Below are 23565 nucleotides of genomic sequence, written 5' to 3'. Positions count from 1 at the left end.
GACATTGAATTCAAAGGCTACACAGATTTTATTGTGACTGAAAGACAAACTTCCATTACAAATAAATCCCAATTCAGTGTCCTTAAAACAATAAATAAAGTAAAAAATAAATAGACTATTAAATAAAGTACAAAACAATTGGCCAAATCAAACGTGTTTTTGTGTGGAAACATGCCCATGAGTGGGGTCTGTATGTTTGTACTGAGCTTTTCAGATTTCAATATTTAGAAAAAGTTCAGAACTAAGGTAAGAAATCAAAAATGACAAATTTCCCTTTTCAAAAAGTCCTGCCATTATTACAGTTTGCCAGTATCAACGTCCCATTTAGAAAAGATATGAAACACAATATCAACTGCAAACAAACACTAAATATGTCATTTCTAAATATGCATTCAACATCTAGAAATAATCAGAATAAAGTGAAATTAACAAGGAACTGCAATACCATCCATTAAGAGTTCAGGACTCTTAAGGTAGCCAATTCTCTCCTCTGTAAATACAAAAATAGGACAAAGGAGTTTAACATTGAAACAGAGTTTTTTTCCCCCATACAAGAAGGCTTGTATCTGCCCCCATCTGAAACCCTATTGAGGTCCTGTAAGTCAGAGGAAATAATCAAGGAAGGTCGTAGCATTTCATCGCAGCATATCTTGGATCAGTTAATCATAAACCAGATCTGCTGAAGATAGTCTCCGCAATTCACAGCTCCAGGCGACTTTAATCTGCTGATACAAAATGAATAACAGACCTTGGTATATATCATCCACATATCCCGGTAAACATAACTGTCTGTTTGATCATTCTCTTAGTTTGCAAGCACTGTCACTTGGTGCAAATATCTGAAAATCAGAACCGTGCATTTGTTTGCAGAAAAAAATACATTTTCCCATTTGATTTAGGCCGACAATCTGTTCCAGAACAGTTTTTCCATCTTTACCCATTTCCATTTTGTCATTTCGCTTGCTCTTTGTTCCTTCAATCCTTAATGTCATCATTGCTGCAGCCTTTCATAACGATAAGGGATGAGACAGCTGCTGAGATTTCTGATTTAAGTGCTATTCCATGGCGGTGCCTCCGCTCTTCTTGTTTGCAGAGAAAACACAGAATTTAAGGAACGCCTTGCTGCTCCGACTTTAAACTTGATGGTCCAAAGCCTATAGCGCTGAGAGTGCAATTGTAATGAAAATGTCATCGTGCGATACATCAAATCATGGCCAACTCAAGCATGATAGAAACCAGAGAGCGTTACAATCACCTTGATCTCAGCGGAACATCACTAAGTCTTAAGTTAAACCCATAACCGCCAGCATTTCTGGTATAGAAAGACCTGTTTTTCTCTCGTAATGCTGAAGAGTTCAGTCGAGTACAGAGCAATACAGTGCCATGTTCTCCTTTAACACCATTGGAGGAGCAACGTATAAGATCTGAGAGTGACCGCTAACTAGCACTGATCACTCTCTGGTGTGATTTAAGCATGCATATGAAACTAAACAACGAATTAAAAAAACAAAACTAAAGAAATGACTATATTTTCCACTAGAAAATAAACATATGCATATGGTAAAAATAGATCTAATATACATGGTTTGATGCGTACATCAATAGCTTTTTGATTGTTTTACACGTCCTCCATTTTTGAGAAGTGCATCAAATGCTACAAGTCTCCACGGCGGTGAGAGTCCATCTCGCTAGGCTGGAGGGTTAAGGCCAGGTCAAGGGCTGTCCCTGCAGTCCAATCCTGAGGCAGCTGAGAGTTTATTCAGTCCACAGCCAAAGGGTTTGGTCCCTTCGGTGCATTTTAAAAGACAGTTCACACTGCAAACACACTCAGGGTGCTCGTCTGGTCCTTAAGCCCCAAGATGCTGTAGGCAATCCTCTTCAGATGGCCCGGCAGACGGACTCCGATGTTACGGATATCCCTGGGAAACAGAAAAGAAAGTGTTAGAACATGAGGGCAGGGTTTTCGTTTCGTTTATATGTTTGTTTTATCTTCATTTTATTCTTTGTTCCTTCTCACAGTTTTTGCTTAATTTGGGTTTTTAGCCAACGTTAATACACTCTCAAAAGTAATATTTTTTATTATAATATATCAGCAATGCCATTTTTGGTTCCTCAAAGAACCTTTCAGAAAACCATTTTTTTCTTAGTGTGAAGTACATTTTTACAAGTCTAAAGAACATTTTTTCACTATAAAAGAACCTTTTGTGGAATGGAAAAGTTATTAAACATTATTTCTAAGAGTGTACAAAGCATGTGTGAAAAACGAAATCTAAAATGAATTTAATGTTCATTTTCATTTTAGCTAGTTTTGAAGTTATACCATCATTCACTTGAAAATGTTTATTCTTTAATTTCTGTTTAAGTTTAGTCTCTGCATTAACATTAGTTCAAACTAACATAAAAGCGAAGCTTTATCATAATCCATGCATCTAAAATGAAAAAATTATTTAGGTCCATTTTCATTCTATTTTACTTGGTCTTTGGAGTTTCCCCAGTTAAGTTAGTTTATATTTTTATTTTCTTATCTTTTACATTTTATTTTAGGGAAAATATTCATATAGTTTTTGCTTTAGTCAATAAGAACACTGTGGGAGGGTACCTGAATAATACACAATCTTATCTTTCGAAAAGTAATTTTGAAAGATAACATGTTATCCGAGTCCTAATTGCATTTTTAATTAGTGCCTTGATGATTTAACAAGTATTCCCTTCACCCACCATGAATCAGAGCTGGCCGGCACAGCCAGCGGAGGACTTGTAAATAGTTTCTGGTTTGAAAGAGTGCTACCAGATGACACCAGATGGAACAGTCGGCCATAAAATAAAAGACAAACACATCAAAGACATTTCTGGTCCTCCACACAAAGTTCAGCGAGCTTCTAGGCTAAAAACACCCACGGGAGCTGAGCCAGAGGTCTTGGAGCTACGCTGTTACTACACTCCCAACCCCTTCATCAGTCAAACTGCCTCCTCCGTGAGGTCCAGCACTGTCGTCTCTACCTCCACATGTACATCAGCTCTCTCGTTCACCATCCCTACACTCTTTCATCTCATGTCCTGACTTTTAAGTCCAATCCTGTTGATGTGAGGGGGAGTAGCCACATAGCCTCATGGCCCCAGCAGGCAGAAACAGTGGTTCCTGGCTGCAGTGAAAGCACAGGCCACGACTAGCGCTGTTGGGAATGGGAGGGATGAGAGAGTCCACTGAAACAGTGGGAGGAAGGGAGGGATGGCAGAACAGGGGAGGGGGAACAGCATGCCACAATCCACCACATCCAGGCCACTAAAAACGAAGACTATTCTTTCTCTGCTGCCACAATGTTTTCCGCTCAAACTTGAAGCAACCAGTAGCATTTTATGCTGAGAAGACGCTGTGAAGTTTTTACATTTTTAAGTAAAATGGTACTGCCTGACTTGATTAAAAGTCTTAAAAAATTTAAATTGTTATTACAATATATGTGGTTTCCGCTCTCGCCAGATACAGTAAATCAAAAATGGTCTGCGGTTGTGCGAGATTATCCTTGTAACCAAAGCATAAATTTAAGCCACATTCAATTACCGGATCCCTAAAACAAAAACATGGAAAATATTTATACGTTCTAGGAATTATTAAAAGTTAAAAGATACCATCTTATTTAAATACGATCTTGTCCTGACCAATCAGCCTCAGTGTGTGCCACAGGAACGAGAACTCTCCAAACATTCTAAATTCCTTCACAAATTCCCAGAACTCTCAAATTATGTTCGTCTGGGGCTATTTTATTCAAAGGACTCTTTTACATACATGTCAGAGTCGTAGCCTAACTAATTTTGTATTATATAAGAGGGAAAATTGAAGGAATTCGATATTATATGTCCAAAAATAAAAAAATTAATAGCGAGATGATAAGAATTATTATGCATATGTATTGTTATTATATTACTAAATTATATAATAATAAATAAATAATAAATGTTTTTAGTTTTATTTGTGAACATTAATCAGTACATGGTGGAGGCCTTTCGTAATAGCTAATTTATTTATAAATTAAATTAAAAATAGACTGAATTAGTTTCATTTAAGAAATCATTTACATGCATTGAGTCATGAACAAAGAAAAAGTAATATATTACTGAATGCACTGAAAAATATACATTTAGAGATACATTTTGAGCAAATTCAAAACATGAACTGAACCATGTTAACTATAGAAAGATGAATCATTTCGTTTTAATCTAGTGACAATCCTAGTTTCTTACTGGCCAAGTCAAACATTCCATTTATCTGGAACTCCAGGATATGACACACAAGTAAAGCAGAAATCAATTCTGCAGAAATGCACTTTGAACTGTCTGCGTGATCTCATCTGATTGTTCACAGCTACACTTCCCCTTGATAGCGTGCTAAAGGTCTGGAATGATGGGAGCTTAGCGTTACTCACTCGCTCTTCATTTGCAGCACCTGTTCCATGCTGACGACCCCGGCTATGCTGAAGTTTTCACTGTACTGGCTCATCTTGATGGACTCCAGCCACTCCGCCACAGACCTGAAGGGAGAGCCATCTGAACCACTGGTGCTGGGAAGCCGAATGGAAACTCTGACAAAAACAGAACACAAATACATTCAGCAAACCACACGGTGAGACCTTTTTTGCCTTTCCCTTGTTGTAATTGTTGGGTGGGAGAGACACACTTCGAGAGGAAAACCTGTCTGTTCAGTTCAAGAATATGATAAAGATACAAAACTGTCAGATATTCCTTCTTGCACACATACAGTGCGATAAACATCAGAAGATGCCAAAACCATTCAGAGCTGCCATTGGTACGTGGTGCATGTCTAAACTTTCCCATGGAATGACTTCGTTTGAAGTACCACTTGACGCTCTTGTGCAAAATTGTGTAATAGATGGTGCATGCCTCAACTTCTCTCTGCCGTTCGAGTCTTGTAAAAATTCATGCAAGCCTTTTAAGAATTCAGAGTATGTGTGGAGCTCTTACCGAGGGTCAAAATCTGCAATGGCCTTCAGAGAATCTGGGCTCTTGAGGAGTTTGTCTAGTAGACTGACAATGTCACCAAAGCGAGGCCGTTTGGAGCGATCTTGCAGCCAGCACTGTAACATCAGCTGATACACGGCAGAGGGACAGTCCATCGGAGCAGGAAGGCGGAAAGCCTCATTAATGGCCTTCATTACCTAGAAAAAAAAGATAGTCAGATAAGACATTTTGCTCAAAGGATGATCCTTTGAGACAAACAGCAGAGTTATTGTTCATAGCCGTTGTGGTGTGGCCAGTCGGTACCTCATGGTTACTCATGTCCCAGTAGGGCCTCTCTCCAAAGGCCATGACCTCCCACATGACAATGCCAAAACTCCACACATCACTTGCTGACGTGAATTTCCTGTAAGCTATGGCCTCCGGTGCAGTCCAGCGAATAGGAATTTTACCTCCCTGTTGGGAAAAAACATATAAACAAGTGTCAGGCAATCCCTTGTAATTTCCAAAAATCCTGAAATAATAACCAGGTAGTAGTAATGGTAAAATAAAGACATCTGGAGTTAAGTGCAGCTTCAGGGAACATTCAAACCACACATTTATTTGCAATGTGAACTTACACTGGTGGTGTAGGTTCCTTCAGGGTCATCCTCCAAAACACGTGACAAACCAAAGTCAGACACCTTGCACTCCAGGTTGCTGTTTACCAAGATGTTTCTGGCAGCCAGATCCCTGTGTACATAGCTCATGTCTGAGAGATATTTCATTCCGGCCGCAATGCCACGGAGCATACCAACCAACTGGAAGGACAACATCTCGCCGTCATGGTCCTGTGAAGAAAAAGTTTAATTTCTAGATTTTCTTAAGAATTTTTACTAAATTATTTGCTGTTACATAACTACGCAAGTATGTCCTTATCATCTGTCATAATTTTACTGTCTCAGTGTGATTCATTTGACAAACATACCTTCAGGTATTTGTCAAGAGCTCCATTTTCCATGTACTCTGTCACAATCATGGCATGCTTGACTGCAAAAAAACAGACATAAAGAGCGACTTTACAACATTAAATGTTAATGTAAACTCTACTGAAATATATTCAGAGGACAAAAGTCAAATAATGAGAAAAAAATATTTTACTATTATTTTTAAAACTAAAATCTCTACCTTTTTATTCTCTACTATTTTTATTATACATCTTTTCTCTGTTTTTTTATCAAGTAAAAACATGGAAAATTATATTCATTTAATACAAATATTTTGTATTTATAAGGAAAATAAAATCGCATATGTTCCTGAATTAAAAAAAATGTGTGTGTGTGTGTTTATGTGTAGATTACGTCATTTAAAAGTAATCAGTTACTTATGAAAATGTTAATGTTACAAAGGGGGTTACATCTGAATATTTTCTGTAAAAAGCTAGGATATGTTGAATAATATTAATTTGTTGCTTTGCCTGTCTTTGATGTGCACAATGCCTACTTCCATTTAAAGGCCGTTTAGTAAAGCGATGCTATTCTGATGCTTTTGATTGGCTCTATGTTTGAATTTGCAGCGCACCACGTCTGCCAATTACATCAATCTACATTGCTGCCGAAAGCTTTAGGCTACAACCTGTCTGAGAATTGCCACGATGGTGTGATAAAAATGCGTTTCAGTGCTGGAATATATATACATATATGAATGAAGGGGTAAATTAGCCCATCACTAAGCCCCGCCCTCCTTAGTTACTGTTGCTACGCCCTGACAAGCTTTCCGTCTATTACAGTATTTATGCGCTGGTGTCAGGCATTCCCAGGGAGGTAATTAGTCATTTTTACCGAACAGGTGAAATATCGGAGAGATCAAGACAAAAGGGACCGCAGTGTGCATTCGAGGGATATATCCACGACATAATATGCAACCCATTAAAGAATAATTTAATAAAAATTGAAGCTTAAGCCTATAGGTCCCAGCGCAAGCAGCAGCCGCCTCATACGCTGACCATTCAAATCGGAAACGCACAAATTGAGGAACAGCTATGTTCATGCACAGCAGGGTAGGTGAAATTAGAAAATAATCTAATAAATACAAATCAAACAGCTTTTCCACAGTCTTGTGGAATAAACAGAAGACATTAGCCTGACCACTTTGCAATTATAACATTCTCCCGCTTATATTATATTATATTATATATATATATATATATTCTCCCACACTGCTTGATCCACAACAATCTGATGGGGTATTTTGCACTGTAAAATCCTCCTACAAGTTTATTTTATACTGGTATGACAATCAGATGGGGCATTTTGCACTGTAAAATCGTTTTCCCCAATAAGAATCTTCGGTAAAGTTACACTGAATTATTTCCTGTAAGTTAGTCACAAACGCTAACACGCAGTAGGATTTTCCGATGCGGTAGGATGGATCGATAGATATAGCTATAATCAACAGAACACCGTCATTTTTCCCCTTTGGTTTTAGGTTTGGGGAAGGGAAAAAAATCAGGTATCAGATTTGCACAATCCATAGGCATAACACTTCGGCATGTTTCCCTCGCTCGAAAGCTTAACAGACCTTCCGCACCTAGTTACGGTTGCTAAGCCACGATTGGCCTGTGGCGGTTTTCGGGTGTGGCTTAGCGAAGGGTCAATTTTCAATTTAAATGTACATAATTTAAATCATTAATCAAATTATTTTAAAAAATACATATTTTTTATTTAGTAGAATATTTTTTTTTTATATTTAAAATATAAGTTTTATATATATATATATATATATATATATATATATATATATATATATATATATATATATATATATATATATATATATATATATATATATATATATATATATATATATATATATATATATATATATATATAAAAAATAATAAAAAAACCCTCACATTTGGTGACCACCCCCTCCAGTCGGATGATGTTCTGATGTGAGAACTGTCCCATGATGCTGGCCTCACTAAGGAAGTCCTGCCTCTGTTTCTCCGTGTAGCCTGGCTTCAGTGTCTTCACTGCGACCGCTGCTTCCTTCCGACCGGGGACTTTTAGAATTCCTCGATACACCTCTCCAAACTCACCTACAGCACAGCAAACCACCAAAGGGAGAGGCATACAGGCATCAGATAAGCAGCATACCAAAGGGCAACTCCTTAATCGTGTCTCATGACAAATGGGGGTTAAATAAAAACATGAAAAAGACACTTGGAAATATAACTAACATCTGGTGTCAAGGCCATGGATAATCCTATGAATGGTTAGTGAGCGGATTCATGGGAGGGGGTCAGAAAGGGCATGAGAATTTGTGTACAACAAGCAGACAGAAAGTGGACAAGGGCCATGTCCTGTGGGCGGCTTTTAAGGGAAAACGTGACCACGGAACACTGATCTTCTTCTTTAAAGTTGATATTTGAGATATAGCCTATAAACACTTTAGGACTTAGGACTAATTTAGTGGGTTGTTGGTTTTATTTTTAAGTCATGATTAATTAGTTTTTTTATATAGTAGTACTCCTCCATGTGGGATATGAAAAAAAGCTCTGGAGCGGGTTAAGAAAACAACACTAATTCAATTTGAATGACATTGGGAGGGAAAAAAAAACGTCTCTGGAGGGAAAGAATTACTACACTAAAAATATTCCAGCTCTAACATGCAAAGCTTGAATTAGACAATTTCTGATGTTCACTTTGTTTAAGCTGTCACTCCAATGAACTGTAAAAAAGCTGTCACTTTCAATGAACTGTAACATAACTTCAAATCAATGAGTGCTAAAAAAAAAAAAGTGCCATCCTCCAGAATGCATTCAAAACAGCCCCAGAGCGGGTTGTCAAACTCCCACGGATGTACTAACCTGCTCCGATGACTTTCTGCTTGGTGACGTGACTAGGATGGATCTCGCTGGCAAACTTCAGCACTGCAGTGTTGGGATCTTCATAAGTGTGAGGATCAACGTAGGTCTTCAACGGCTTCAACTGGTCTGGGTTAACAAGAATTTAGGAAGAATTTAAGAGGAGGAAAGGGATAGGGCTTTAAAAGAATAAAGCCACCAAATGAAATTCAATGCCACTAACCTGGGCTGGAGAAATAAGTGTCCTCTGGCCCTTGCCTGGTGTGAGAGTTTCTTCGGCTGTAGAAAGAAAAAAAACACTCAATGAGGGCTCTATTTTTCAGCATACCGACAAGTTTCTTTTCAGACTCGAGTTTGAAGAGAGGCTAGCGCTGGACTGGCTCCATTCAGTCGAGGAGTTTAGGAGAGAAAAAAAAGCAGTCAGTGTTTGCCAAGTGGTGACAGAGGTCTGGGTTATCACAGGGAACTAGGAGGGCTCAGGTCACCTTCACAGAACCGCTACAAACCCATCGCCTCTTATCTTACACAATATGTCTGTCTGATTGAGCTCCTTTCAAACATGCCTCTTGTTAAGATACACTTAGTGAGCAGTCAGTGGACAGTTAGCGAACTGATTCTTCCTCAAAATTGGTAAGGAGCAATTTCAGTAAGAGTGTGAGAGTGGTGAAAAGGAAACAGTGAATGGATTTTTAAGGAGAAAGAAAAGGAACGGCTTGAAGGAGTGACTAGGGGAGAGGTACAAAGCTGGGTGTGTGCATGAAGTGCTTGTTCCTAACCGTTTTCGCAGGAGCAGGACAACTACCACGATGAAAAGCATGACGCCTCCCCCAATCGCTGCCCCAAGGATCACTGCTGTGTTTCCCTGTTTTTGAGGAGCTGGGAAAACAACAACAAAGCAGTCAGGCAAATGAATCACTCAAGAATAAAACAACACTCCATAACATAAAAGAGCGAACAAATATTCTCTGTTACTTTAGTACAAGTATGCTGTTCAGGCTAAACAGAAAAAAAAAACTTTCCGACAGATTTTTTTAAATAATCCTTTAATAATTATAAACAATAGAATTTCTCAAAAACTACAACATTTTGAATTTTATAATTTTTGGAAAATATATATATTTATTAAAGACCCCATGAATTTGCTTGACAAGTAGCCGGTAGTTACAGCCATGAACATGATTTGCTACAGTTGCAGGTGGTTGCTTTGATTGGACATGTATCTGTGCAGAATGAGTCTTCAGTATTTTTGGTTCATTTTCCAATAAGAAAAAGACTAAGTTTTAAATAGTCCTGTTAAAAAGTGAATTTCGTCAGTGTTTAGGTGTATTTAAGCATATAAATGACCTAAAATCCAAAGAATTAAAAGGCACAAAAATATCATTTCGATCCCATAGGGTCTTTGAAAAGTGCAAAAAAGCACTAAATTAAGTCTGCTCAAATGCATAATTGTAAATATAAAAGCAAACATTGCCACTTTCTTCACCTTGGGGGAGTGTTGAAAACTCTTGTTCCATGCTGTAGCTGCCCGGGTTTCCCTCTGAGCTGAGAGCTTGGACTTTAAACAAGTAGACGGTGGAAGGTGACAGATCTTTGATATCAACCGAGTTCTTTTCCAGCACCAGCACAGTGTAGGTAGTAACCTTTCCACTGGCCTTCTCCTCATCATTTTCCTGTAGACATAACAATGAAAGGAAGATGATGAAATGGAGAATAACAATCCCGCTATTATAGATGAGGATTTGCAGTGAAGTATTAGGGCTGAAAAGGATGTTGTTACTGACCTTCTTGCGATACATCAGCTCGTAACGTGTGGAAACTGGTTTGGCACGGTGAGAAACAGACCACTGAAGTGACAGGCTGGTGGGGCTACTTTCAACAAGGTGCATTGCAGTCACTTTCGGGGGATCTGGAGGTAAAACAGCAGTTAAGTGTAAGTCTCTGAAGTATATACGTTTGTTCATACTGCACACTCAAAACGTTCAAATCCGATCTTTAGCACTAACTGTGCGCCAAAAGTGAATGTCACATGGTTTGCTATTTGAGAAAAGAGTTGAGGGGAAAATGAGTTTAATTGGAAACAGCTCCAGTAAACACTGTGTGCACTTACTATGGCGTTGTGAAAAAAAACTTGAAATCCGATCTGACCGGAGTCACCGTACAGACTATAATTCACAAAATATCTGATTTTAATCGGATTCCAAACCACAAAATGGAAGTGGTTGGGTTTGGGTTTGTAAACATTAGACTTAGTGTTTTTTTGCTGTTTATATTACAAAAAAAGAAGAAAAGAGTAAAAAAAGAAAAATAAATCAGATTTTTGCTGCATGTTTGAACATTGCCTAAAGTATATATAATATTTTCTTAATCTTTGATTTTCAAAAGGGACAAAAGAGAATGAGACAAAAAAAAACACTATAGTTGAAAGGTTTGGGGTCATTAAGATTTTTAAAAGATTTTGAAAGAAGTCTCGCTAAGGTGGCATTTATTTGATCAAAAATACAGTAAAAACTGAAATATTGTGAACAATTGTTACAATTTAAAATAAGTTTTCTATTTTAATATATTTTAAAATGCAATTTATGCATGTAATGGCACGTTCAGAAAAAGAAACGTTTCTTAATATTATTCTTGTTAAAAATGGTTATGCTGCTTTTTTTGTGCAAACTGATTTTTTCAGGATCCTTTGAAGAATAGAATGTTCAAAAGAACCACATTTATTTGAAATAGAAATCTTTTGTAATATTAAACATGTTTTTCGTCACTTTTGATCCATTTAACACATTTCCCCAAACATTTGAACAGTAGTGTGCAAATTCCTACAAAGTTGAAAACAAAAACAAAGTACACTATTTAAAATGATTTCCTTCTACAATTGTGATCAATACCGACCTGTATAATGTAAAGCGGTGTTGATGCTGCTAATGGCTCTCTTATTGCTGAACTGCGACACTCTGCTGCGTGCCTCCACGGTGAAGGTGTAGTTCAAATGGGGCTCCAGTTCACTCACAGTGACTCTGGTCTCCTTCAGGTCAGCGCTGCTTGGGTCAAAGCGCACTTTTTCGCCACATGACTGGCACCCCTTCCCCTCACACCGCTCGCAAACCACAGTGTATGTGATATCTCTGCGGCCACCGGTGTCTGCAGGGGGCCTCCATGACAACTGAAGCCTGCCAATTGACATCTGAGCTGTGGTGGCCAGCAAACTCTGAGGAGCGGAGGGTAAACCTGAGTAGACAAAGAGCAGACAAGCCTTTTATTTACCTGTTCACCTATACAGGTTTAGCTAATCCCTAAAGAAAAGATTGACAGAGAAAGGATATTGTAGGTAAATATAAAATGACAGCAACTAGCTCATGACGGCAATGAATGTTAGACATTTTAACTTCTCACCAGAGCAAACGGCTGTCTCGGGGTCCTCAGGTGCTCGATAAAAGCCCTCCTTGCAGGAACAGCTGATGGCGCCACGGCCCGAGGGCTGGGTGTTTTCTGGACAGGGTTTGCAGGACTCAATGGACACTGAAGATTTGAAGAAGCCTGGCTGACATTCTGCACACACACACACACACACACACATCCATGATGACTTGGATACGGATGAGAAGAAACTGTGCAATTAAACTGCTCACACCGTATATGTCAAGTGATCGGCTATGTATGAACACAGTAAATTAACTTCCTTTGAAGATGTTTTTTTTCTCCTCTACATCTTTTTATTTTTTTTTAGCTCTGTGCAAGAGTGCGCAAAATTGACAGAGCAAGACTAAGCACACTCCTACTCATCCTGTGTGAACCATCCCCCTCATTCTCTACAAACAGGACCAGTCATCCCACATTCCAGCCCAGTACCTCTGCTCTCAAAATTCAACCACAAGAGAAAACCAAACAAAACCATTAAAACCAACAAACAGGATGAATGCTGCATCTAACAAAGGATTCAAAACAAAAGAAATATATCATCAACCAAGTCTTGTGGCTATTTCATCAATATTTTGCAAAGTAAAAAAAGTATTTGGAAACTTAAGCCACACTTTAAAACATATGTATATCGTTGCACTATATAACAAATGATTACATAATGTGGCATTGATTTGCAGCGCAATGACTTTTACGTTTTAAATGATAAATATATTGTACAAACTGAAGTATTTGGATATTCTGTAGCTATGAAAAATATTTTGTGTTAATGTGATAAACTACACCTGTGGTAGGACACCTGTGTGAACTTGAAGGGGAAATTACATCATGCATGCACTAATAAGCACCTTGAGATCAGTTGGTTAAATGTCATTGAAATAAATGGTTAAAAAAAGTGAGATCATACATTTTTTAAGTATGACAGTGTCCAACCCCTCCCAAAAAAAAAAACACAAAAAAATGTTGCTTATTATTTACCGCTTTCTATTATAAAAAATGAATTAAAGCAAAAATCTGAATACATTTCAATATAATGCATACATTTATTCAATCAGAGAGACGGTTAAATGTACAAACAGGAAGAAAAAGAAAGGTGTCCACGGAATCTGTCTAGAAACATTCCAACATGCCCCGGCTCATGTCCTTCCGCTGTCCAGACACTCATTCACAATCCACCACCACCCTGTGTACACACACACACACACACACACACACACACTGCTTCCTATCTGAATCTGGCTCTTTCGTTTCTTGGAGCAGCCACGTACAGGACCATTTATTTACTTTCACAATAAAGCAGATATCTGGTTTTTAGTTTCAAGTGCAAGTTGTATCAGTCAAGAGACAAGCTGAGACACACGCAAGGCATAGATTATAGCAATATTACACAATCATGTACATCATCTGTCTGATCAGGTGAGATACTTGTATTTGTGTGTTGAAATACTGCCAGAGGCAAAGAAAGTGTACTATTTTTATTAAACATTTGCCCAATACTTTCAGTATTAGGACACTTTAAAGATGTGATTGGAAATATAGGCCTATACCTATGGTGAGGAAGTCTATCCACACAGTATAAAAAGGTAATGCGTTCAATTTCCACAGAACTGAATTCGCTTTTCTAAGGGTTTTTCTTTTTTTTCTGCATTTTTAGCCAACCACTGTGATTTTAGTGAATGTATGAAGATATATATAAATTAATTTAGACAAAAGCAATGAAGAAATATACATAAATAAATAAATAAAGTATATATATTATTAATTATATATTAAGTATATATAATTCATATATTACATTATACTATATTAAGGCAATGAAATTCATGCATTTAAGTGTGGCTAAAAAAAAAAAAAGTGTCCAAATACTTATTGCACTTATTGTATTTCAGTAGCATAGTGACCACAAACCAAATCATTGTTTCCATTTTCTAATGGTTTGTTATCTGAAGGTTTTGCCAAACAGTTATAATTACAGAGTAGGGTGCTTCCTCCTTCCTGAATGCTTTGTATCAATTGAGGCCTTGTTTTGGGTTGAGCCACTTGCTCTCCCTCACAGGAAGGGGGTTAACGGTGGTATACATTACCTCTAATATTTGAGAGCATGCATTCTCTTATTTCAAAAGAAAACTCACAGCATGAAAAGAATTCAGCATGGCAGCAAAGATCGAGCCAATGTGTTATTTATTCCTTCTTTCAAGTCGACTCCTCATCTTGTTTCTGTGCCAGCTGTTGTGGAGACTTTACTGCAACTCATTAACGCACCCCTCTGCGGAGGTGGGGATAGTGTGGGATAGACAGGGGGACTGAGGGAGAGACAGAGAGAGGGATAACGAGTCCTGGTGGGATTTGAAAGGAAAGGGGGGAGTAGGGAAAGAAAAAGAATTGTCCTATTCACAGCAAAGGGGGCCAAACAGCTGCTGCTGCGAACCCCATTTCATATAGCCCCCCTCGCAGCTCTCCACTCGTAATCTCCAAATTCTTAAGTCCCCTCGCTTGCCTCATGGCCACATGTGAGGGTCTAGCACAACATTCGGCAGCCCATTCACTCCGGACAACAGGCACAGAATGCCACTCAGGGCAGCGAGAGAGAAAACACTTGTTTCGAATAGTGTAGATGCCACATCACGCGTTAATACGCTGACTGGCTTCTTAACAGCCACGGACAAAAACCTGATGGCGTTTTGGGGGGCTGCTTTAATCCTTTTATGCAAAAAGTTTACAAAAGAATTTGAACGACTCAACTTTTATTCAAAACACTTTGTGTGTAACGAATCAGATCTACCAACTTTTCAAACCAAAGAAAACAAAGTTGGTGTAGGATTTGCTGGTAAATCCATATATATATAAAATTATGTTTTTTAGGGATGCACAATATTATTTTATTAGTAATTTGTTATTTATCATATCAGTCAATATTGAATATATTAATATTTAAGTCGTATTGGATATTAAATGTTTTTGGTGTGTTTCTACCTTTTTTTTTTCTTTTTTTTTTAAACAACAAAATACATAAATGTATTTTAATGTAAATGTGAAATTTTGAAGTAAAAAAGACATTTTCCTGTAAAATGTGCTCCAATAGTTTTATTTACAACTTTAAAATCTTTTTTTTATATATAGTGCACAGTTGAATTCTAAAGCTAATGTGGCTTTTTGAGTCAATGCTTCGCTTTCCAAAATACTGCAGGAATGTGGTTCGGCGCGAGGGGCTTTGTCTTCCCATTTAGGACACAACAGGAAGCAGGAAGCACAAGGCTGACTCGTAGCTTCCTTCCTAAGGCAGCCAATCAAAGCATGCAGGGACTGAGAAGGCGAATGTTGGACATGCGCTGGTAAGGAGAACTAGCTCAATTGCTAAAATCGTAATGTGAGGTCATAGGCAAAAGACGACTTATGGCTTTTGAGGAACGTTGATTACATTTATGTAATACAAACTTCCCAGTAGAGATGCATAGATGTGTCGGCCGTCTCTCATTGGCCCCATTTCGCTATCTGGCACCGAGGGCCCAGGCCATAAGAGCCTCTGAGTGACTGTTTGTTTATTGTGAGAGTAGCTGGATCCTGCTCGCCGGTGACCTACTGGGGTCTGTGAGCCGTATGGGTTGAGCGGAGCAGTCGGAGCGAAGACTGATGAGAGGGTGACGTTAATGGACGGATGTATGGATGGATGGGTCGACCGAGAAGGGGAAGGAGGGCTGAATGAATGACTGTTTACATGGCGGCTGGACAGCGCAAACCCCTCCAGGACAAGAGTTTGACGGGGGGGTTTCGAATGAGAAAAAGGAAAGAAAAACAAAAGGCCTAGTCATTCAAACCTAGGCACGGAGGGGCTTACATGTAGCCCTAGGCAGAGTTGAGTTAAAGTGTTCTGCTCCGCCAGGTGTTGATGGCCAAGTAAAACAAACACCACAGCAGAGTGAGTGCGGACAGCGGCCAGGGGCTCGTTTCAAAGGGGAAGAGGTTAAATTCAGACAGAAAGCCTCTGAAAAAATAACACTTACACATAAGGAAATTAAGATAAAGATTGCATGGCGCAGTCATAAACATTGGTTTTCTGTGGCCTACAATGAGGTAAAGACAAATGTACACATTTTTGATTTAATAAAAATGCACAACATATTTTTTATTTATTTATTTAATAGTTTATTTGACTGGGGAAATGGACAGTCCATGATTTTATATTAGGGATTTTTTTATTTATCATGTCAGTAAATATTGTATTTAAAAGTTAATATTGGATATATAATCATGGATGTTTGTTTTTTTCAACAAAATAATAAAAAAATTAAATTTAAACAATGATGTTGTGATTCCTAAATTCACATCCTAGCATTGATTTGACATTAAAAAAAAGCACTTAAAGCTAAAAAAGCTATAGTTTTAGTCAGACAAAATAGTTATTATAAATATATTGAATAATTTTCAGGTTATCATTATTGGCTAGTATTTTAATATCGGTTCATTCCTAAAAAAAATTATTTTAGAAGGTTATTATGCATATTACAATATAATAGCTTGCCTTTTCCACAGAAAACATTTGTACCATCTCTGAATGGTCAGTGGAGTGGTTCTTATGGTCAGACGGGACAAAGCCAGCACTTTGAGAGTGTGTTTGTATGTATAGGGGGGGGGGATGCAGTGGTAACATGAAGCCAGCAGGGAGGGAATGGTCTCTAGGTGTGGTGAGAGCATTAGTGCAAAGGATTATCAGGCCAATGGAACAGTTGTAAGAGAATTACATCTACGCTTTACAATTCCACTCACTCTTTCATCTAGTCGTTAACAGACACAATAAATGCTCTAATCCCTCTCTTTTCACACTTTTCACTCATTCTAAAGGAAAGAGGGCAAGAGGAAGAGAAGATGACAGAGCACAAAAGGACACAAACATTGAGACCCATCCATAAGATTTGTTAATTAAGAAAGGAGTTAACTAAGAATCCTAAAACACAAATCCACTGATTGAATGGCCACGACTAATGCTCTGGTTTGCTCTCCTTCTGGCCCATGCAAAACATCTGGCCCATGATGATAACACATATGAGTGAAGTCTGGTTTAGGCCAAAAAGGTGAAGTAAATCATAAACAAAATTCCTTCATAAAGTAAATAAGTGAATGAAGCCAGTGACTGAAAGTGACAATAAAAACCCTGAGCGGACGAGTTGGAGGGTCACCGAGGATTAGCAGGCCTCCGGTTTCCGCTATAGCTTGTCCTGTTTCGGGTACGCAGAGCTGACACAGGGGCAGGAAACTGCTGATCTCACACACTGGCAGCACAATACACTCAGCACATGCACACAATCCTAAAGTTAATTCCTCTCATTCAAGGGCTTCAAAATATACATATAACCTAAATATTCCACCCCATCTGTCCACCAACTATATCACTGAAGAAAGAGAAACAAAATTATATACACAAAATTGTATGCAACCGGTACTAAGGTGGAAAAATCCACACAATTCCCTCCTTCTGGTGACTCACTTTATCATAGAGAACTTCATCCACTTCCTCCTACGTGGGCAACATGAACATTTCAATTCCATGTGAACATTTTTAGTTCCAATGAGTAACGTTTCATTTAATTCGTAAGTTTCAGCAGTCAATCATTATACTGAAATTCATTTGATGTTGGCACATGAAGTTGACAGAGGATCAAAGAAGTCAAACAAACCCATTTGTAAGTGCTCATCATTATCTAAACTTGCCCAGGCAAATGGTTCTGCAATGGAAAGAACTGGCAATGCATTGTTGCGGTTGACTGCTAGTTAAGTAAGATTAGGAATCCCAAAGGTGGAGATAAATGGTTTCTGTGGCTTAATGGGTATAAGAGCGAAAGAAGAGAGCGTAAGTATTAGATAAAAGCAGAGAATAATTACACCTCAGGGTGCAGATCATCACAGCTTTCATCAAATGTATTTTGAACACTGCTAAACTAAGCTTGCACAAGAATTTCTCATTTGTTTACTTGTAGTCCAGATATCTGACTTTTGGAGGATTTCTGTATTCCCCTTCTGCGCTGTCGCCCAATGGCTCGCGGTATTTGAGAGCTGTGGACTTTCTCAAGGAAGGAATTCGAAAATTTCACAACCTTTTGACCGTACACATAAATGCATGTGAGTTAACGTTTATTTAAAATGTTTTTGCATGTAAACTGGGGATGGTCTAAAACCATCTATTTGTCTTTGGGAGACAGATGGGGATAAGCAAAGCTATTTATTTACAAGACACCATTTGAAATCTCCCAGACGAGTTACAACAGTGTTTGCAGGGCCGTGTGAAAGTGGATGTTTAAACTTTCAATACATGTCACTTCCAAGACCTTCAGTCAGGGCCAGAAATAACATTGTCATCAGAACAGCCAATAACAATAAATACAAACTATGCCAAGTTGGTTTAATTTGGGAAAACTCTAGGGATCACAATCAGTTTGGGAGAGGCTATAAAAGGTGGGACAAGCTAAGAGCAAGCAAGCGAGAAAGAAAGAAAAGACCAGAGTAACAGGATAGGAAGAAGATCCATCCAAAACCAGTACTTACAGCTCTTGAGGACACACACCCAAGTCAATTACTACCCAGCCAGTCACTCACCACACATAATACACACAAAACTCTAACTGAGTCACCAATGACTCTCAGCTTTAGCTTGTTCTAGTGCAGAAAAAGACATATTTAAAGTAAAGTACAAGGTTTCTTCTACAAAAATTTTACTATGAAAGACCATCCAGCTTCATCAGTGTCTAACTTTTCCTTTAGATTAACAATATGGAGGCCAATAGCAGCTTGAAATGTTCCAGAAACTATAGCTATGCAACTCTGGCAACCTCAGTTTGCTGTGAGTGACAGGGTGTGGGCATGAATTCCTAGTACAATTTAGCACAGGTCAGACAGCAGTCTTTGTGCGGTCAGCAAAGGTATGTGCTCTTTTATTCATTATGACTGAGAAAGGGTCTGTATTATTAGTGGAAAACAGTATCAGTGTCAATACTGATTAAACCGCAACAGCGTGTGCATGTCTGAGATTTATATTTTTAAGAAATCTCACCAATACAGGACAGTTTGCCATCCTTTGAGAACGAAAGGTTGTTTAGCCCCACCCACGCATTTACTCATAGTTCTCTGACCTGGCTATTTGACAATGATTGCCTTTAATCAACAGTACATCCATCAACATGAGTCAGCTCTGGCCTGGAGCTCTCCCCAGGGAATTCCTCAGGCCGGCAGTAGTTGGGAAGGCTCCTTAATAAACCTAGCAGGAATGCATCAGCGGAGTGAAAGAGGCACCGGTTGGGGGGGGGGGGGCATCTCTGAACACAGCACTACATTGTTCTGCTACCTTTACATTCCATTCTCCACCTTTCCACTACAATCTCCTCCCTCTCCAAAGTCTGACACTTTATCTTTTCCCATTCTAAACCATGCACACACACCTGTTCCCACAATTCCTAGTCTATAAAACAAGGAATGTGTGCAAACCAAAAAAATGCATGTGTATGAGCTTGGCAATGCTAATGTGTAACCGCTACAATTAAGACATTGTAACCCAAATTGCCTATTTGAGACTTTGCTATCATTCGAGTTTCATTTGCCTGCGTTTTACCTGTCACTGCATGTGGCCTAATTGTGGAAATATATTGAAGTGTTGAGGGTAGAGGACGTTTAAAACTGAATTATTTTAAACAAGTCCCAACATGCCAGTGCTCTCATTTGTGCAGTAACAAAGAACTTTAGGACCGTCACATGGTTCGCTCTGGTGTGGCAGGAACAGAAGCACAAGAGAAGAAAAAAAAAAAGAAACAAAAAAAAAAATGGTGATTGTGACATACCTAATAACAAGAGAAATTGTCATATCCTCAAAGCCAGATTTGAATCTGTCAGCGAAAGGTTCTGCCTAAAGCACAATAGGTTTTCAATAGTTGTTGACGTCTGAACTTGTGTTTTAAAGAATGCTGCGGGTTATGGGAGTCACAAGCAAACAGGTTTCAAAGCACTTGAAAGTTTAAGAGTAACAGCACGAACAAAATGGCTGATGAACAACTTAAAATGTGAAAATCAAAAACAAAAAAAAATGCAAGCGTGTATGGTAAAGATGCTGGCAAGCAACTTGATATGGGGGGAAAAACAGACTTCTTAAACTTCTATGTATATGTATATGTATATATATTATATATGTATATAATCAGTTCCATGTATTGTTAGGATAGATACATCTACAATAATACAAAACATTTTTATAATATAATAGAGTAATTCATATAATGATATACTCCGAATGAAATGTTAATCACTATCCATGTGGAAGTCTAGTCAATGTTCAAATTCCTGACCCAAACCAGAATTCTTAACTGACAACAGCTGGATCTGTAGAAACCAAACAAAGAAACGTATGTCTTACCTTGGCATGCATCGTTCATGGCTTCGAACCCGGGTCTGCACTGGCATTGGCTCACAGGTACCACCCATTCCCCTTCCGTGGTACAATAAATGCGAGGTTGGTCCTCGCTTAGAGCATTTTCGACACAACTTCCAGCCACCTCCCGCAGGCCTTGGTTCTCTCCCCCTGCCACTGTCTCAGGGAATGCTGCCAAGCTCTTCACTGTTGCTGGACATGTTTTATAGTAAACCCTGACAGAGTAGATGGCTACGCAGGCCCCAATGTCCTGGAAAGCCAGGTAGAAGCCCTTGCGAGAAAGATTATCCACTATTTTTGTCTCAACGTTCAACTTCATCTCCCCGAGGCTGGATATTTCATCTGGAGCAATGGTGGCCACCTTGCGGAACTGGCCTTTGCGGAAAGCAGTGCCGATGTCAGCGTCAGCCTCAGAGGCGTACAAATTAAAGGTCTCCTTGCAGATCAGCGAGTCTGCATTGAAAGAGTTGCAGTCCCGGACTACGAATCGCAGCTCCACGAAGACCCGAGAAGCAGCGGGGTTTCGCTGGATGAATGTAGTACGAAGCCAGTTGTCTTGTTCTCGTTCCTCCACGTTACATATATAATAGTTATACAACAGAGAGCCATTCACAGCCCGCTGGCCAATCTCCCACTGCAACGTGAAATAAATACAAAAAAAAATGGATGTTAGCAATAAAGTCAAAACCAAGATTGTGGAAAAAAATTTCAAAGAAAAGATGCCAGCGAAGGCTGAGGACAAAAATAACACAAATGTCCTGACCATGGAATTTTAAGTAGTAGTGAGGATGCTGGTCAATTACCCACCAACTTCTGGCAAAGAACAATGTGGCAGTCTTTCCACTGCATGACTGATGTAATATGCTGAAACATACATGTTCACATGCAGCGTACATGTGTGTTTTAGCTCTTATTTCATGTGTCACCATGGTATTAATTACAGGAGAGGTGCATTGTTTTCGTAGTGTGTGGCATGGCAGTAAAACGGTCTCTGCAACGAATGCTTCCAAATAAAAGGAACTTTGTGGTTTAAAGCATTTCATACGTTTGAAAGACATTAAACTCCTTAAATAAGCTGCAGCTCATTAAGAGTGCAATTAACTTTCTATAAAATTGAACATGCTGACACCTTGTTCACAATCTTAATTTCTCAGCTTTTTCCACGACAGTTTGAAAGGAAAAAATGCTTTGCATGCATTTGTTTTTTCCACATTTTAAGTTATAGATGAAAACCTTCAGTTTTAGACTGGCTATTGGTGGGAAGAAGTCTGTACTTGCCCTGATGGAAAACCCAGTAGCTCTTTTGGAACAAGGTTTTTAAATACATTAGCTTGTCAACCAGCAATCATTCAATACCCAGCTTCACTACCCTATGACCAATAGCATTGGTTGCTATTCAAATTAATCCACAAGCTAAAAACCAGCTACCATGTTCTAAAACACATCCTTTTGATTTCAAAACCAATTACGCTTCTAAATTCTAGTTAACATTATAGCTTCAACTCACGTCACAAAAAGCACCATATGCGCCAACCTTTAAAAGTTAATTACACCCTCAGTTTTACAGTCCTTAACACAGGGCTTTAAAATTGCACGAGACTACAAGTGTTCAGCAGGCAAAGGAGTTTTAATCCTCCAAACTTTCATGAATGTTTTTGAGGGTCTAAACTGATCCTTAAGCAACAACGACAATAATAAATAAACCTTTTAAATTTAAAATTAGGCTACGTGAAATGCAGCAAACATAACTGAAGGCTCGTATAAGGAATAAACTCACCCCGTGCTCAACAGGCGATGTCAACCAACCCAACTCTGCTCCCGATGCCATCATATCCAACAGCACCTCTGTGACAATAATGAAAAAAACATTATATAGGCCTATTGAATATTTTTGTCCGGATAGACAGCAATAGTAAATACATTAAGCAGCAATGAAGTAGCCTAAATGAGCACAAACACACCAGTTTCCTAGAAGTAGCTAAACGAGGAAATAATGTTTACGGTGCTGCTAATAAAACACATTTCAGTTCATAATAGCAATAACAACATTTGATAATACAATTTTTTATTATAGAACTTTTCCGTGTTGCAAAGTCGTAAGGTTAATTATTTCTCGTCGCTAAATAACTTTTGCACTTATTGATTTACTTCAAAACTAGCCAGACTGTATTACATGCGTAAATGCATTAAATGCCAGTAGGTTTAATATAGCCTACTTACATTTAAAACCATTTCAACATTAAAAAGTAGGCTATTTAAATTCACACAAATAATATGGAATGCACAAATGTGCAGCGGATCGACGAATCCATGTCTTATTAACAATTTAAGGATTTGTTTTCTCGCACAGGTTGATTTGCCGATCACTTGCGTTGTTGCCATTTTGCCCGAGTCATTTAGGTAGGCTATACAAGGCATATGATAGAACCTTTAAATAGTTTAAGCCATGTGTGTGAACCCGAGTGAGAAGTTTTAGAAAGTCTCAGAGAGACCTGACGTACCTTCCTTTTTTTGAAGAGAAATAAATACAAAGTTCATAAATACATTGACAAAAAAAATACGCTTAATCCGTCTGTAATCCATGTTTGCTTCGGAGTGGACAGTGATGTTGGCTGCTCCACGCTCAATCCAGTTGCTGTTCCAGTTGCGCTCTCGGCAGACTCATTGAGAAACGCGGAGCTTCATGAACCCCGCCCGCAGGGGAATGTGATCGACGTCTTTATAGGAAGGAGGGGTGGTCATGGGCATTGAAATGTATGAGTTCCGTCCTGGGACCCCGCCCCTTACCTTTCTTTTAACGTGTAACTTACCTGTAAAATTTACAATGGACCCAATGTTTTATCTGCAAACGACTCTCCTCTTTAAATGGGGATTTTGTCCTGTCCCATGTCAAATATCGTGGTCTTCTCAGCTGTACAATTAAAAT

General features: G+C 38.7%; 1 protein-coding gene across 1 annotated transcript; it reads right to left on the bottom strand.

The window, feature by feature from the left end:
* Window positions 1-23331, bottom strand: epha2b (eph receptor A2 b). The gene is made up of 17 exons (XM_079803554.1): window positions 23141-23331; window positions 22417-22484; window positions 20625-21273; window positions 12209-12364; window positions 11708-12043; window positions 10600-10724; window positions 10302-10488; window positions 9595-9694; window positions 9042-9097; window positions 8822-8947; window positions 7865-8050; window positions 5939-6000; window positions 5592-5801; window positions 5278-5427; window positions 4978-5171; window positions 4422-4577; window positions 1-1919 (listed from the first exon to the last, which is right to left on the bottom strand). The coding sequence occupies exons 1-17, from the start codon at window positions 23220-23222 to the stop codon at window positions 1811-1813; spliced, it is 2952 nt and encodes a 983-aa protein (XP_079659680.1). The 5' UTR covers window positions 23223-23331; the 3' UTR covers window positions 1-1810.
* Window positions 23332-23565: the final 234 nt, after the last annotated feature.

This window comes from Gobio gobio (genome assembly GCF_949357685.1).
Source record: "Gobio gobio genome assembly, chromosome: 21".
NCBI lineage: Eukaryota > Metazoa > Chordata > Actinopteri > Cypriniformes > Gobionidae > Gobio > Gobio gobio.
This window is presented reverse-complemented; position numbering and strand designations above follow the sequence as displayed.

What these genes read in the sequence shown, in the direction of transcription:
- epha2b (XM_079803554.1), bottom strand. Translation starts at nt 23,222, where the DNA reads ATGGATTACAGACGGATTAAGCGTATTTTTTTTGTCAATGTATTTATG. An exon ending in CACCGCTTTACATTATACAG is followed by an intron (nt 10,725 to 11,707) that starts GTCGGTATTGAT and finishes TTTTACCTCCAG; the next exon opens with ATCCCCCGAAAGTGACTGCA. An exon ending in AGCTGATGTATCGCAAGAAG is followed by an intron (nt 10,489 to 10,599) that starts GTCAGTAACAAC and finishes TTATGTCTACAG; the next exon opens with GAAAATGATGAGGAGAAGGC.